Genomic DNA, 16093 nt, shown 5'->3' on the forward strand with positions numbered 1-16093 from the left:
TGTGTATTTGCATATGTGTGTGCGTGAGTGTTTGTGTGTGTGTATGTTTGTGTGTGTGTGTGTGTAAGCGTATGTGCATGTGTGCGTGTGTGTACGTGCGTATGTGTATGTTTGCGTGTGTGTGTGTGTGTGTGTGTGTGCGTATGTGTGCGCGCGCGCACGTGTGTATGTGTGCACGTTGTAACAGACAAAACCTTAGCAACGTGGATATAAAGTAATGCCGGATTCCGCCACAAGGTGGCACTATTTTCTGTTTGAATAAACTGGAGCTTAATTACCGTACAGAAGAAAAAGTGTAGTGTGTTGCTGAAACTAATTATCAGGGTGTTCAGTAACGAGCGATGTAAGGAAATGATTCTCATGCTTCATTCTCTAGTCACAGTTATAGTGTGTGTGTGTGTGTGTGTGTGTGGCTGTGAGGTTTTCTGTAGGTGCCTGAGCTTTATTTTACTGTTATTTAGAGTTAACTGGGCTAATAATGTTTATTCAAAAACAGAAAGGTAATTAAAACCACAGCATGTTAATGTAGGCTAAAAAAAATAAGGACTTTATTTTTTAGGGCTTTCAGTTTGAGGATCTGTTGAATTTTAATGATAACACCTTCAAGTTTTAGATGATTATGAACAAGCACTTGGGGCGTCTCAGAGAGCAGGAATGGGTTTGATAAAATTTACTTTAACAAAAACAGGAGCAAATTCCATCCAGAGCCATTTCTGAAAAATGTAACTCAACATTATACATAAAATGTCAAATCAAGAAGGTAAAATAATAAAGTTATTATGCAGCTGGAAATACATGCTTGGTAAATCAGGATAGATAGATAGATAGATAGATAGATAGATAGATAGATAGATAGATAGATAGACAGACAGACAGACAGACAGACAGACAGACAGACAGCAGTGATAAACTTCGGAAAAGTATGCAGCTCTATAAATATCAGATGAATAAGTATCTATCTATCTATCTATCTATCTATCTATCTATCTATCTATCTATCTATCTATCTATCTATCTGTCTGTCTGATAAATAAGGAGGGTGTGAGGTTATAGGAAAACAATAAACAGTTATTAGTGGGATCATGCAACATGACCTAAAGAAATTCACACACAATGTTTTGACAAAATCACGTGACCAGTGGAATCAGGGAATTCTATACCTGTCAATCACAACGACACTAGCCAATCATGTGCATCTATGAGATCGGGTATGCGGAAGAGGGCGGATTGCACGTTCCTCTAAGTGTGTTATGCTGCGCTGTGATACAGCATGTGCATGTGGATGGCTTCACGTGTCTCAGAGGAAGCACGTGTTAGCATTCACCCTACACAGTTGGTGGCCGTCTTATGTTAGCTAAATGTTGGGTGGACAACAAAAGACATCACTGTAATGAACATCCTCCAGAATTTCCAGTGCAAACTCCAAAAAAGATCCCTGTACAATCCTTGGACATTTAATAAAACTAAAACACTATCACTGACCTGTAAATGGACAAAGGACTGTGAGAACAAGTTAACAAGAATTTTTTTATAGCATTTATTTCCTTTCTTGTAATTTATTCAAAGTGTTTATTCGGAGTTTCACATATAGTGGATATAAATCATCAAATCATTGTGTTTCCATCTGAGAACCAAAACGACACCTCATATATGAAACGATACTGACTAATGATTATTAACTGATGTTTAAGCAGCAGTGATTCAGGGTTAAAGGATTCTGCAAAATAAGTGCTACTTCCCTGCAGTTAATACGTGTTGTTATTGCGATTAAAAGCATTATTGTGTTTTTAATTAAGATTGGAAGGAAAAAAATACAAAAAAAAAACCCCACAATGACAGTCCAGACGTGATGTCCCATTGAAGCAGAATGATTAGCAGAAGGTTTTTGTCTGAAATCAGGTGCTGTGTTATTCATTTTCATGTCTGGGGTATTGAACGACTTCTCCGAACCCTCCTTTAATTATCCTCCGGATGAATCAAATCCAGCCGTTTTCCCAGATGAAAATACAAAACAACAGCCTTGAAATCTACATCGATTGAATTGGATGATGATTGACTAGCCACAAGGTGTGGCCAAATTACACTCACACAAAATCATTTTGTAGTTAAAGCTGCAGAAATTTATCGTTTGTTTTGTTTGCTTTTTTTTTTTTTTTTAAATCACTCTGATGGCGTCAAACGGTATTATTGGAAGCATCCCACACTGTAATTTCTCCTTACTGAAGCACCGCTCGTCTGCTGCATGATCACGTGACTCTATCAGATGATCAGACTTAAATGTTAGATCTATTTAAAGGTTAGCCACTGCTTGGGGTTGTCTATCAGTATCTTGTCCACCTGCTTCTGGCTGATGCCCCTGGATAGCATTTTGGGGACGATGTTCTTCAGGATGTGGGAGTATCCGTGGCCGCCATATTTGGTCAGTCGGTTCTTGGTGTGGATGTCATGAGCGATGACGATCCTGTCCTCATAGCCTTCTTTAATCAGAAACGCCAGACTAGTCAGAGTAAAATGAATAAATACAGGAACATAAACAAAATGATGTTTAAGAATAAACAGATTCACATTACAGTAGTGAAACTAAAATGAATATTCATGATGTAAACAAAACATTTTTGTTTATACATGTACAATTCTTTAAATGTGTTTCTAGATGTGTAACAACGTATTTCCTCCTTTCGTTAAAAATCGACTCACAAGGCTTAAGTAGTTTAAATTTATCGTCATATAGATAGTGATTTTAAATTTCCTCCTCATATACAGCCATTTTTTTTTTCAATTCAATTCACATCGTCTCAAAGCAGCTTTACAGAAAGTATAGAAAGAGCAGAGAAAAAACAAACAAACAACAACAACAAAAATATAATAAATAATTTAAAATACTATTTATCTTTAACATCTATTCCTAATGAGCAAACCGGAGGTGACGGTTGCAAGGAAAAACTCCTTGAGATGGTATGAGGAAGAAACCTTGAGAGGAACCAGACTCAGAAGTCAACCTCATCCTCATTTGGGTGGACAGTAAATTATCTAAATGTAAACAATGTCCTTTCTACACCACAGTTCACCACAGACCCCAACACTAATTCCTTCCTGTCAAAGTCTTCAAATGATTGCTGATAAAGACCAGATCATAAAGCTGACTGATGCAACAGTGGTTCAAATAAGGCATGACAGTCTCCGGGCAGCTCCATCCAGAACAATCCCATGAGTCAGTGGCTGACGATGCAGATCAATACAGCTGTGGTGCCTCAATTACATACATTCATTCATATACCGTATATAAAACACAGCGATGTGGAAATACTACATGAGTGAAGTAAGTGGAGTGTTTTTCTGTACTTACGTTTGAACCCTCTGGCTGTCACAGGGCATGTCGATGTCCAAATTAAAGGGGTAGTCCAGCAGTTCTGTCCCGAAGAGGTCGTACTCAAGATAGCTTCCTAATTTTGCAAAGTCCAGCAACTCACCGTGGTCAAATATGGTTCTGGGGTAAATGTCGAGATGAAAGGTGAATCAGGTGAACTTTAATATATGGAACAAAAATTTTAAGCAAATGCAAATAAATAACCAACAATAAACCTTTATGTATTCATAGGAACGTTAATTAGTGCTGTGAGAGTTTATGCCATCCCAGAAGTAGTCTCTGTATCTGTACTGTTACGACAGATTTAATCACAAAAGGGTTGCTCACCTGTCCAGATGAGACATTACGGTTTTCGAGATGTCTCCTCCAGCCTCCTGAAGGATTCGGACTATCTCGCCGGGGGCGGCAGGGTTCCGACCCGGGTGGATGATAACCGGACAGCCCAGCTTAGCCTGAGCATGTGCAGTGGCACGCAGTACTTTCTTTTCGCTCTCTGTGATCGGCCATCCTGTGCCGATCTCTCCGATCACGCCACAGCGGATATCTGTGCCGTCGGCGCCGTGTGACACCTCGTTCACCATCACATCAGTGAGCTTTTGTGGGATAAAGGAATAACAGCAATGTGTAATAATCCCAAATTCAGGAGAGTTATAGAAAGATTATAGCAATATTATAGAAATTATATATAGAGTTAACATTTACACACCTTCTCTACTGTCATCTTTCTCGTCTCATCAGAATGAGTGACATCCACGTAGTAGCCGGCCCCTGCCACGATGTTGACCCCTGTGTCCTTGGCCAGCTGGCGTAAAGCGGGCAGATCTCTACTTATACCCGTCGTCGTGTTCTCCACAATGGTGCCTCCTCCAGCCTTCTTGAAGCAAACCAGTTCATCTCGCACTGTTTCAATCTCCTGACACAGCAGTAGGTTTTCCTGGTGGCTGTACGGATTCTGCTGGAGCCAGTGCATGTTCTTCAGCTGGATCGGAGCCAAGGAATTGTCCTGGTGTCCAGGAGCCGGGGGGACGTAGGAGCACTCGAAGCTCATAGTCAGGTGCTCATGGGTCATAGTGCGACCCAGTTGTTCCGGATCAATCAGACCCAGGACTGTCTGGACCTTCCCGCTCAGAGGAGACATGACTTCAGAAATCAGAAATTATTAGTATTTCAACAGAAGGCTTGGACAGAATTCTCTACCTTCAGACACAACAGAATTGAGAATGTTACTGCGTTGAGGTTTATGAGCAAAAGAATAACGCCAAGGTGGCTGAGATTTGTTCTGTAAATCATTAATGCAAAACTCATCCTTTTCTTATAAACTGTCACCTATTAAGGCCACTATGACCTTTGTACTAAATTCGTGTATATAGTGAATATACAAGAGTAGAGTATAGAATAATAGAGTAGAGAAGAATAGAATACAGAATAGAATATTACACTATATATAGACTAATAAACACACTGTTATTTACCTTTAAATTAAATGCAATTTCTTAGACATCATCCATCCCTTAAATTAGTAACTGTAGTAAATAAAACCGACATAATAACATTAAAGTGACGAAGACAGGAGCAACATGTAAACATTTATGTGTTAGATTTCTCAAACCTTAATGAGAAACTTCCTCTGCAGACTTCAGATGCCAGGTCAAACGGTTACCATAATGTGGCTGTTATCCAAATGTCACTTGATTACACATATAGGGCACTAGGAAGGGTGTAAAAGCCAGCAATTTAAACACTGTGTAGTGCATAAAAAGTACAGATCCATTTGTATTACAGCCGTAATAACAAGAACTCGCGTGACTTCAAATATCGCGAGACAATAGCGCCCCCTTTTGGTGAACACTTCTGTCTCTCTCAGCACCTATTTCTCCGGAGTTGCTGCCCTCTACTGGTAATATAGGTGTAATACAGCATTCTGTCGACACGAAACAATCTGACTGGAAGGTCTGAAGTCTGTGAATTACAAATAAGTAGTGATGGCGAAGTGAAGCTTTCTTGAAGCAGTGAAGCTTTCAACCCAATTGTATCGGGAAAAGGTTCATGACTCGAAGCTTTTCAAATCAGAGCTCGATGACGACCTCTGCTGGTGAAAGCGCTATCACAGAATGTTCCACAACCAAACAACGTATTCATTTTAGAAGCAAAAATTAATGGATTGACAAATTATGGATAGATTAATAAATAAATGATTAAATACAGGGACGATTCTAGGGTCTGAGCTTTAGAGCTCAATGAGCCACACTGCCACAACCCTCCCTCTTTTAACACAAAAACAAAAAATATGTCTATAAAATAACTTTATCATTTTAACATTGTTTCAACTAACTCCAAAATGCAGATTTTTTTTTCGTTTTTCAGTACACCAGCTTAATTGTGAGAGTTCACACAGACAGCCCCCTGTAACAAACACAAAACCTTCTTTACTCAGCTGCTTTTCCTGACCATTAACTCCATGTGCCTCCTTTTGTACCAACAGAGACACACAGATATATAATAACAGTTAATAAACAGAAATGCATGCGTCTTGCGGAAGAACATTGTAACCGGCGCTACTTCTCTCCGTTAATGACTATGGACGAGTCACCCAGGTCCTGTGCTACTCCACAGCGGCGGCGACCCGCTGGACTAAAATAGTCCGAAAATAAACACTTATTATAGGTGTTTACAACATTTCTTACTCCAAGTTTTAGGGCTGCTGAACGTTACAAACGTAAGGACAGAAAAACACTCCACTTACATCACTCATGTAGTATTTCCACATCGCTGTGTTTTATATACGGTATATGAATGAATGTATGTAATTGAGGCACCACAGCTGTATTGATCTGCATCGTCAGCCACTGACTCATGGGATTGTTCTGGATGGAGCTGCCCGGAGACTGTCATGCCTTATTTGAACCACTGTTGCATCAGTCAGCTTTATGATCTGGTCTTTATCAGCAATCATTTGAAGACTTTGACAGGAAGGAATTAGTGTTGGGGTCTGTGGTGAACTGTGGTGTAGAAAGGACATTGTTTACATTTAGATAATTTACTGTCCACCCAAATGAGGATGAGGTTCACTTCTGAGTCTGGTTCCTCTCAAGGTTTCTTCCTCATACCATCTCAAGGAGTTTTTCCTTGCAACCGTCACCTCCGGTTTGCTCATTAGGAATAGATGTTAAAGATAAATAGTATTTTAAATTATTTATTAGGGGGACACGGTGGCTTAGTGGTTAGCACGTTCGCCTCAGACCTCCAGGGTTGGGGGTTCGATTCCAGCCTCCGTCTTGTGTGTGTGGAGTTTGCATTTTCTCCCCGTGCCTCGGGGGTTTCCACCGGGTACTCCGGTTTCCTCCCCCTGTCCAAAGACATGCATGGTAGGTTGATTTGCATCTCTGGAAAATTGTCCGTAGTGTGTGAGTGTGTGAGTGAATGAGAGAGTGTGTGTGCCCTGTGATGGGTTGGCACTCCGTCCAGGGTGTATCCTGCCTTGATGCCCGATGACGCCTGAGATAGGCACAGGCTTCCCGTGACCCGAGAAGTTCGGATAAGCGGTAGAAGATGAATGAATGAAATTATTTTTTATATTTTTTTTTGTTGTTGTTGTTTTCTCTGCTCTTTCTATACTTTCTGTAAAGCTGCTTTGAGACGATGTGAATTGAATTGAAAAAAAAATGGCTGTATATGAGGAGGAAATTTAAAATCACTATCTATATGACGATAAATTTAAACTACTTAAGCCTTGTGAGTCAAATTTTTAAAGAAAGGAGGAAATACGTTGTTACACATCTAGAAACACATTTAAATTACTGTACATGTATAAGCAAAAATGTTTTGTTTACATCATGAATATTCATTTTAGTTTCACTCCTGTAATGTGAATCTGTTTATTCTTAAACATCATTTTGTTTATGTTCCTGTATTTATTCATTTTTCTCTGATTAGTCTGGCGTTTCTGATTAAAGAAGGCTATGAGGACAGGATCGTCATCGCTCATGACATCCACACCAAGAACCGACTGACCAAATATGGCGGCCACGGATACTCCCACATCCTGAAGAACATCGTCCCCAAAATGCTATCCAGGGGCATCAGCCAGAAGCAGGTGGACAAGATACTGATAGACAACCCCAAGCAGTGGCTAACCTTTAAATAGATCTAACATTTAAGTCTGATCATCTGATAGAGTCACGTGATCATGCAGCAGATGAGCGGTGCTTCAGTAAGGAGAAATTACAGTGTGGGATGCTTCCAATAATACCGTTTGACGCCATCGGAGTGATTTAAAAAAAAAAAAAAGCAAACAAAACAAACGATAAATTTCTGCAGCTTTAACTACAAAATGATTTTGTGTGAGTGTAATTTGGCCACACCTTGTGGCTAGTCAATCATCATCCAATTCAATCGATGTAGATTTCAAGGCTGTTGTTTTGTATTTTCATCTGGGAAAACGGCTGGATTTGATTCATCCGGAGGATAATTAAAGGAGGGTTCGGAGAAGTCGTTCAATACCCCAGACATGAAAATGAATAACACAGCACCTGATTTCAGACAAAAACCTTCTGCTAATCATTCTGCTTCAATGGGACATCACGTCTGGACTGTCATTGTGGGGTTTTTTTTTTGTATTTTTTTCCTTCCAATCTTAATTAAAAACACAATAATGCTTTTAATCGCAATAACAACACGTATTAACTGCAGGGAAGTAGCACTTATTTTGCAGAATCCTTTAACCCTGAATCACTGCTGCTTAAACATCAGTTAATAATCATTAGTCAGTATCGTTTCATATATGAGGTGTCGTTTTGGTTCTCAGATGGAAACACAATGATTTGATGATTTATATCCACTATATGTGAAACTCCGAATAAACACTTTGAATAAATTACAAGAAAGGAAATAAATGCTATAAAAAAAATTCTTGTTAACTTGTTCTCACAGTCCTTTGTCCATTTACAGGTCAGTGATAGTGTTTTAGTTTTATTAAATGTCCAAGGATTGTACAGGGATCTTTTTTGGAGTTTGCACTGGAAATTCTGGAGGATGTTCATTACAGTGATGTCTTTTGTTGTCCAGACAACGACATATGATGGCCACCAACTGTGTAGGGTGAATGCTAACACGTGCTTCCTCTGAGACACGTGAAGCCATCCACATGCACATGCTGTATCACAGTGCAGCATAACACACTTAGAGGAACGTGCAATCTGCCCTCTTCCGCATACCCGATCTCATAGATGCACATGATTGGCTAGTGTCGTTGTGATTGACAGGGATACAACGTTCACTCTGTACCCAGAGCGCAGGCTCAAGGACCTTTTTTTTTTTGGCTCCTTGTCAAGGTATCATCAAGATTTGAATTTATGAACCTGAATTCTTAAAAAGCATTAGGAAGATGACGATCTGTCCTTTTTCTGACCCTTAACAATAACACTTTGGAAGATCAGCAGTAGAGATGTTACATTTATTTTAGTGTAGATTGCACAAAGTTTATGTTATTCAATAAGAAAGCAATACAGAGATCGAATGAGGTAAAGCAAATCATTGTTGGTTCAACTCGTAACCGGCAGAAACATTTTTAAGTATTTGGTCTCACCAGAAGTGATTTGAAGTGGAGCTCAACAACCTGCGATCGATTGCATGTTGAAGCTCTAAAACTGACCAACAAATAAAACACAACATGATTCCTTAACACTTTTTTCTGCATAACTCACAGTGATTTGTCTAAAATCTATCTCTTGATGAAGTCATTACACGTTTAAAGTCGCTACGTCCAACTGACCCTTTTCACCACAAAATGAGCCTTTTAAAGGATTTCACACGTTAAGCTATAGTACCATACCATCGTGTCCAGCTTTAAAGATGACAACTTATAATCACAAGTGAACACTGTACTGTAATTGCATGATGTATCTGCATTTATTTGCAGCCTTTCATTTAAATCTCTCTGAGTGGGAAAAAAACCCTTGTAGATTAACATTCATGTAAGCATCAAGTCTTGTCACGTGTTAATCGGCGTAAATCATGAACCCAGAGAAAGTGCTGTATTTGTTGTTGTTCCCTCCATGTGCTTTGCCGCCGTCCAGCTTGATGTAGATCTCGTCTCCGGGCTCCAAGTGTAACACCACGCTGTTGCTGGCGTAGTCATAGTTCTGATCCGCATCCTGAGCGATGGCGCTCGCCCTCACCTTAAATCAGTACATATCACGTTGGACATACATTTCAACATGAGCCTTAGTTTATATGTTACTGAAGAGTTGTGTAACTATGTTCATGTTTCAGTAGTATAACTTGAAATGGAAAATTTCACCATTTTGTACAGTTTTATAGTTAGTGTCATGATTTCTGTAACTTTATTTCCAGTATTCCCAGTATATTAGTCACAAAAAAAAGCCAATGTTTAGAGTGCTATTTTTAATACAAATTAGTTCAGAAATCAATCATGTGTTTGCGGTGATTTTTGTTTAATAAGTCAGTTTAAGATAGTTTCAATCCTAGATGTTTTTATTACCTGGTTATTTTTGCACAAATCAGCCCACATGCTCGTGCCGTCGCCTCCCCGCATGAGCACGTGATACACGAAGAAATAGATTCCCGGGATGGAGCAGGTGAACTTGCCGGTTGTCGGGTCGTAGTGGTTACCCAGGTTGGTGACAACATCGTCGAACTTGAGGACCTCGTAGCCTTCGTGCTGCTTTTTGAGCCCTGCGTAAAAAGCGACTTTGGGTACAGTGGTGTATGTGGCCGCGTTTACAACACCACCGCTCACACCGATCACTCCTGGAGGTCCAGGTAACCCGGGCGGTCCTGGATTTCCGACTATTCCCGGCGGGCCGGGTGGTCCTGGTGGACCTGGCTCACCCCTTGGGCCAATGCGCCCGGTGCGTCCCGGTTCCCCTTTCGGACCGCGGAGAAATGTTGTCGGAGGCTGAAGAGAGCGCGGGTCGCTCCCGGTGGCGCGCGCCGGTGGCTTAATGGTGCCATAGGGATCACAGACCATCCTGCAGGCGCTAAGCGTTTCGTAGCGTACATCTGTTCCAGCCGCATTCACGAGTACCGGGATCAGGATGACCAGAACCAGCACCATGGCCACGCCGAGGATGCCGGCCGCGACTGCGCGCGTTCTTGCGCCCAGCCCGGACAGCGTCGGGCGCTCTACGCGCTGCGTTTTGCGCGCTATCTTGCTCCTGCACACGTGAGTGATAGCTTCAAGTCGGATGAATCAGCTCGCGCTCTCAAAATGCGTAATCGACTTAATTACGCGTTGAGTTCGTTGATGGATCAGAAACGAGAGAGAAAAGCACATCACCTCTCCTCTGAGTGAGAGAGGTGGAGGAGAAGTGAGAGATAAAGAAAAGGAGTGGGAGAGAAGGGAAGATACGGTGAGAAGACTGAGGGAGGGGGGGAGTAGGTTTTGCTTTTTTAAATCAAACTTTAGAGAACACATTACAGAAGATCAACTACAATTTTCATCATAAAGTTAAACATGTTTTAAATATGTCAAGAATATAATAAGTCCAAATAATAATAATACCAATATTATATTTATATCCAGTATTCGGTTAATACATCTACACAGTTTTACACATTATTAACACATCCAACTCATATAATTATAAAGTCCTGAGGAATTCTTGTTGTTGTTGTTCTTTTGTCCATTTTATTTTGACTGCAGTCAACTGATTATGAAAGTTTAAATGACCGGTGATGCCTTGGAAATTAGCCAAATAAATAAATTCTCATTAAAAAAAAGCTGACTCAATTAGCAAGTATTTCTTGCTTACAGATTTGTATTTTTAGAAGTGTTTTAAAATACAAACATATAGAAAAACACAAACCTTGAAGATAGATAGATAGATAGATAGATAGATAGATAGATAGATAGATAGATAGATAGATAGATAGATAGATAGATAGTTTATTGATCCTGGAGGAAATGCAAACAATTTGGTTCAAATTGAAATAAGGGTGCAATTTATAAATCTCAAACCTATTCCTATTCCTATTGTGCCACATGGTTTCTTTCGCATCTTCTGTTTACTTTTATTATTTATTTAGAAATCACTCCGACCATCAGCCAAAGCCAAGCTGCTCAGCTCCACCCCTTTCCCAAAAAGCCAATCCAAAAGGCAAAGTTCATAGAGAGAAGATATTCCACACCATTAAACTGAATTGTGAACAGATTAAAAGTCGTATGGCTTTCTGTAATAAAAAAAATAATTAGCCAATTATTTTACGGAATAAAACCAAGGACCTTGTAAACACTCAGCGGGACAGCAAGCGTAAACTATTTTTGAATGACATGTGGTCTCATTAGTACAACTGAGATTCAAATTCACCTGGGAGGAAAGTGATGTTGCAGAATACTGCATAAGTGGAGCGAGAATGCTTGCACTTTTAAACAAACACCCACGACCACTCACAAACACACCCTCTGAGTCAATGATCTTGGTCTTGTCCTCTCCAGCTGGCACACGCAGCCGCTTACTCAGTGCATTTGGACGTTTAGCACAGATCATGAGTCACATGGTATGTTCAGATGAACAGCCGTGCACCAAACTGGCCTCTGAAAACAAGCTGCAACTTTTTTCACTTCAGACCAGTTAAGGGCTTTATTATGAAGAAACATGTTTTTTCTTTTTCAGTCAGAACTGCAGAAAATTGAACACCAGAGCGGCTTACAGGGAAGGCAAAATCTAGCTTTCGGGTGACTGACAGACACAAAGCCAAGGCCTCCAGACAGACAATGAAGGCCACGCCTTCTTCACACTGTGAGTGACAAAGACCACTAGGACTGACAGACACAAAGACCACGCCTCCTACACTGGGACTGACAGACACAAAGACCACGCCTCCTACACTGGGACTGACAGACACAAAGACCACGCCTCCTACACTGGGACTGACAGACACAAAGACCACGCCTCCTACACTGGGACTGACAGACACAAAGACCATGCCTTCTACACTGGGAATGACAGGTACTGAGGCCACGCCTCCTTCACCTGGACTGACAGACACATAAACCATGCCTCATACACTGGGACTGACAGGTACTGAGGCCACGCCTCCTTCACCTGGACTGACAGACACATAAACCATGCCTCCTAGACTGGGACTGACAGAAACATAGGCCATGTCTCCTTCTCCTGGACTGACAGACACATAGACCACACCTCCCTCAGTTGGACTGACAGACACATAGACCACACCTCCTTCACTTGGACTGACAGACTACGTGTACCACACCTCCGTCACTTGGACTGACAGACACGTAGACCACACCTCCTTCACTTGGAATGACAGACACATAGACCATGCCTCCTACACTGGGACTGACAGGTACTGAGGCCACGCCTCCTTCATTTGGACTGACAGACACATAGACCACACACGACTTCTGTCTTTTCATTGTCATACAGCCTTTACATAATTTGCACCAGATAGTCGATGGCTAGTTAATTAATTGATCGATTGTTCATTTGTTAAATTACATTCACTTTCCCACATCAAAAATACAAGTTTACATGTTTCATTTAGAAGAGTCATGAGACACACGGCAAGAAAACAAAACAGGGTTTGTTGTTTTTGATTTGGAAATAACTTGTCTGTAGAGCTTGAATAAAACATGGTGAGACAGAAAGCCTCTCAGAAATGACTCGTCAAAAATTTTCCGTTATGGTAATGCGCTCAGACGCCGTCAATCTGCAGCCGATCTGTTGTCGGTTTTTAAGGGCCTTCGAATGAAATATGCATGACGTCCATGTAGTTTGGAAAACGAATTGTACACTTTGAAATGAGCTGACAGCGCTGACGTACAGCTCCAGAGCAGCGTGAGAGCGTTTTATTTGGTCCGTCAATCCCGTACGACGTTAACCAAACTGAAATGTCTCTTATTATTGTTTATCGTTTAAAATGCTCCAAATGTGTGTGTTACTAGATCAACCTGGATTGGGTTCAGCACTTTCACTTCTTCAATGGTGTGTGGATCGTCACCTCCATGTCACCTGCTGTTCTCTGATGACTGTGTTTCTATTGAAGTCGTTGTGAAGTTTCTCGCCCTGGCGCACGTGCCGAGACAGAACGCGAGCGCTCGAGCACAGATGAGGCCGGAGGAAGAGTAGGTGTGAGAACACCATCACCCCCTCAAAGCATGTCCTCCTACTGGGCCACCGTTCTCTCCTGCCGAGGAATGACTTACTACACTTATATAACCCTCCTGAAACAAAGTGTGTGAATATCAGCTGAAGTATATTTCGCCTGTCAGTGCAGCCTATCACTTGCTTTGCTGTTGTTGTTTTTTTGAACATCAGCTTAACATTACATTACAGTACAGTAATGCCTGTAGACTAAACTCCTTCCTCCTGAGTGTATGTGTACTGTATATGTCTTCATATCTAAATCTGACACCCTAAACAGTGCACTAGTCTATTTCAGGGCACAATCACACTCTCACACACCCACACACACTACGATCATTTAGAGATGTCATTCGGAACAACGCAATACAACACAACACGTGTCTTTGGTCTGGGGGAGGAAACTAGAGAACCCTGAGGAAACTCTTGAAGTAAAGGAGAACATTCAAACTCCACACACAGTGCAGAGATTCAGGATACCAAAACCCAACCCCAGAGAAAAACATGCTAAGCACTAAACCACAGTGTCCACAAGCCTGTCGTTTACTGAATAGCGATCATATGGTAATACATTATAGTTTTACTCAAAACATCTCCTGGCAGTTCATCAGTCGTCCATCAAAAAAAAAAACCCTGTTCCATTATATCTCAGTCTGGTAAGAAGTTATAAAAATAGTGTGTATTCACCAACGCAGGGTGCTTTTCAATCCACAAATGTGTGTTTTGTGTTGTGCCTGAGCTCATCACTGGGTCTGTGTGCTCAAAGTTTTCAGAGCAGACTGAGAACACAAGCGGGGTATAGTGCCACGCTGATCAGCAACTGATCCGTCTGACTGATAATAAGGTGTTAAAGCCTGAAACTGTACTATGGCCTCTGATCTAGAGTCGATACAAGGCTTGTTTGCACTTACATAATGCTCATGATCAGAGTTCCTACTGAGTGTGAACTCCTCAGGATTGGCACACACCCAGACCCGACCATGTCTCTTTCCTTCTGCCGATGCATCAGTCTGTGACAGAGGGGGAGCATTACTAATCACCACAGACACAGCACCAGTGAGAGCAGAGAGAGGGGAAAACGTGCAGGAGAGATGCGTGGTGTGCAAAAATAGCTGACAGCAAACTTAGAAATCTTAGAAAGTCGATTCTTAAAGGCATAGATTAGTAAAAACTTTTAACCCGAAAGCATCTATTTAGTCAAGACATGTTTACTTCATCACTCACTCTCACTCATTTTCTACCGCTTATCCGAACTTCTCAGGTCACGGGGAGTCTGTGCTTATCTCAGGCGTCATCGGGCATCGAGGCAGGATACACCCTGGACGGAGTGCCAACCCATCACAGGGCACACACACACTCTCATTCACTCACACACACACACACACTATGGACAATTTTCCAGAGATGCCAATCAACCTACCTAATCTTTGGACCGGGGGAGGAAACCAGAGTACCCGGAGGAAACCCCCGAGGCACGGGGAGAACATGCAAACTCCCCACACACAAGGCGGAGGCGGGAATCGAACCCCCAACCCTGGAGGTGTGAGGGAAACATGCTAACCACTAAGCCACTGTGCCCCCCACATGTTTACTTATTTGTACTGTGTTTGCACTTGAATTGATGTTGTACAATAGTAATAAAACTAGAAAAGGTGGCTGAAAAATATTCCTCTAAAAATATGAGCAAAACGTCATCAGGTAGCTGAAAGCTGAAATATTATGAGACTTAAATTGTCTCTCTATCTGTCTGTCTGCCTGTCTCTTTGTCGGTCTGTCTGTCTCTCTGTCTGTCAGTCCGTCTGTCTCACTGCCTGTATGTCTGTCTGTCTGGCCATCTGTCTGTCTGTCTATCTTTCCATCTCTCTATCTCTCTCTGTCTGTCTCTCTATCTGTCCATCTGTCTCATTGCCTGTATGTCTGTCTGTCTATCTCTCCATCTGTCTAGCTTTCTCTGTTGGTCTGTCTGTCTCTCCAACTGTCCTTCTCTGTCTTGCTGTCTGTCTGCCTTACTGTCTGTCTGTACATCTTTCAGTCTGTCTGCCTTTCTGTCAGTTTCCATCCATCTGTCTGTCATTCTCCCCATTTGTCTCTCCGCCTCACCGGTCACTAGTTCATTTCTCTCTCGTACTTGCTGACATGTTGAAAGTTTCTGTGATGTTAATATTGCATTATTTGGAAGGAGTCTCCAATGTCAGTGTTTTGTTTCGATTTTAGGAATTGATTGTTTTCACTTTTATGTTTGGTAACTTAACGTTCTCTGTGTTTGCCTGAGCAGCTTCAAGAGAAAGAGAAAAAATAGGTTGGTGAAGGAACATCCGTCTCCGGCTGCTATGATGTACAGTAAATGATAAAAGGAAGTGTTCCGTTTTAATCAATAAGAAATAAACTTCACAACAACGTGTCCTGTTGTGTTTCATTCTTAAACTAGTTTGTCTTTGTTGTGTTGCTTTCCCTCGCCGTTTCCTCCATCTGATCTGTTGTTTGGCTCTATTCTGAGCTCTCTCTCAGCCAATTAACAGAAGTGAAATGACGGCAGCAGTCGCTGGAACGTTCCGTATACAAATTGTAGTGTATGTTACGCATGCTGAGTAGTGAACAT

The 16093-nt window shown here is 41.5% G+C and overlaps 2 protein-coding genes across 4 annotated transcripts; both read right to left on the reverse strand.

Moving 5' to 3' along the window:
• Positions 1 to 526: 526 nt before the first annotated feature.
• On the reverse strand, positions 527 to 5093 carry pter (phosphotriesterase related). 3 transcript variants are annotated; one of them, XM_027166132.2, is made up of 6 exons: positions 4977 to 5052; positions 4840 to 4890; positions 4074 to 4507; positions 3695 to 3960; positions 3347 to 3487; positions 527 to 2497 (listed from the first exon to the last, which is right to left on the reverse strand). In XM_027166132.2, the coding sequence occupies exons 3-6, from the start codon at positions 4503 to 4505 to the stop codon at positions 2287 to 2289; spliced, it is 1050 nt and encodes a 349-aa protein (XP_027021933.2). In that variant the 5' UTR covers positions 4506 to 4507; positions 4840 to 4890; positions 4977 to 5052; the 3' UTR covers positions 527 to 2286. The 3 variants fall into 3 exon arrangements, with proteins under 3 accessions (XP_027021933.2, XP_047662284.1, XP_047662285.1); XM_047806328.1 differs by lacking the exon at positions 4840 to 4890 and having other exon boundaries at positions 4977 to 5093; XM_047806329.1 differs by lacking the exons at positions 4840 to 4890; positions 4977 to 5052 and having other exon boundaries at positions 4074 to 4644.
• A 2680-nt stretch (positions 5094 to 7773) lies between these two features.
• On the reverse strand, positions 7774 to 10705 carry c1ql3b (complement component 1, q subcomponent-like 3b). Its single transcript, XM_027166119.2, has 2 exons — positions 9867 to 10705; positions 7774 to 9543 (listed from the first exon to the last, which is right to left on the reverse strand). Exons 1-2 carry the CDS (start codon positions 10440 to 10442, stop codon positions 9364 to 9366), a joined length of 756 nt encoding a protein of 251 aa, XP_027021920.1. The 5' UTR covers positions 10443 to 10705; the 3' UTR covers positions 7774 to 9363.
• Between the last annotated feature and the right edge of the window lie 5388 nt (positions 10706 to 16093).

Source organism: Tachysurus fulvidraco, chromosome 22 (genome assembly GCF_022655615.1).
Source record: "Tachysurus fulvidraco isolate hzauxx_2018 chromosome 22, HZAU_PFXX_2.0, whole genome shotgun sequence".
NCBI lineage: Eukaryota > Metazoa > Chordata > Actinopteri > Siluriformes > Bagridae > Tachysurus > Tachysurus fulvidraco.

Excerpts from the sequence above, each read along its gene's own strand:
- pter (XM_047806328.1), bottom strand. The coding sequence starts at position 4,505 with ATGTCTCCTCTGAGCGGGAAGGTCCAGACAGTCCTGGGTCTGATTGAT. Across the intron at positions 3,961-4,073 it reads GAAAGATGACAGTAGAGAAG|CTCACTGATGTGATGGTGAA; the intron begins GTGTGTAAATGT and ends ATCCCACAAAAG. Across the intron at positions 3,488-3,694 it reads GTAATGTCTCATCTGGACAG|AACCATATTTGACCACGGTG; the intron begins GTGAGCAACCCT and ends CATTTACCCCAG.
- c1ql3b (XM_027166119.2), bottom strand. The coding sequence starts at position 10,442 with ATGGTGCTGGTTCTGGTCATCCTGATCCCGGTACTCGTGAATGCGGCT. Across the intron at positions 9,544-9,866 it reads ATTTGTGCAAAAATAACCAG|GTGAGGGCGAGCGCCATCGC; the intron begins GTAATAAAAACA and ends TACTGATTTAAG.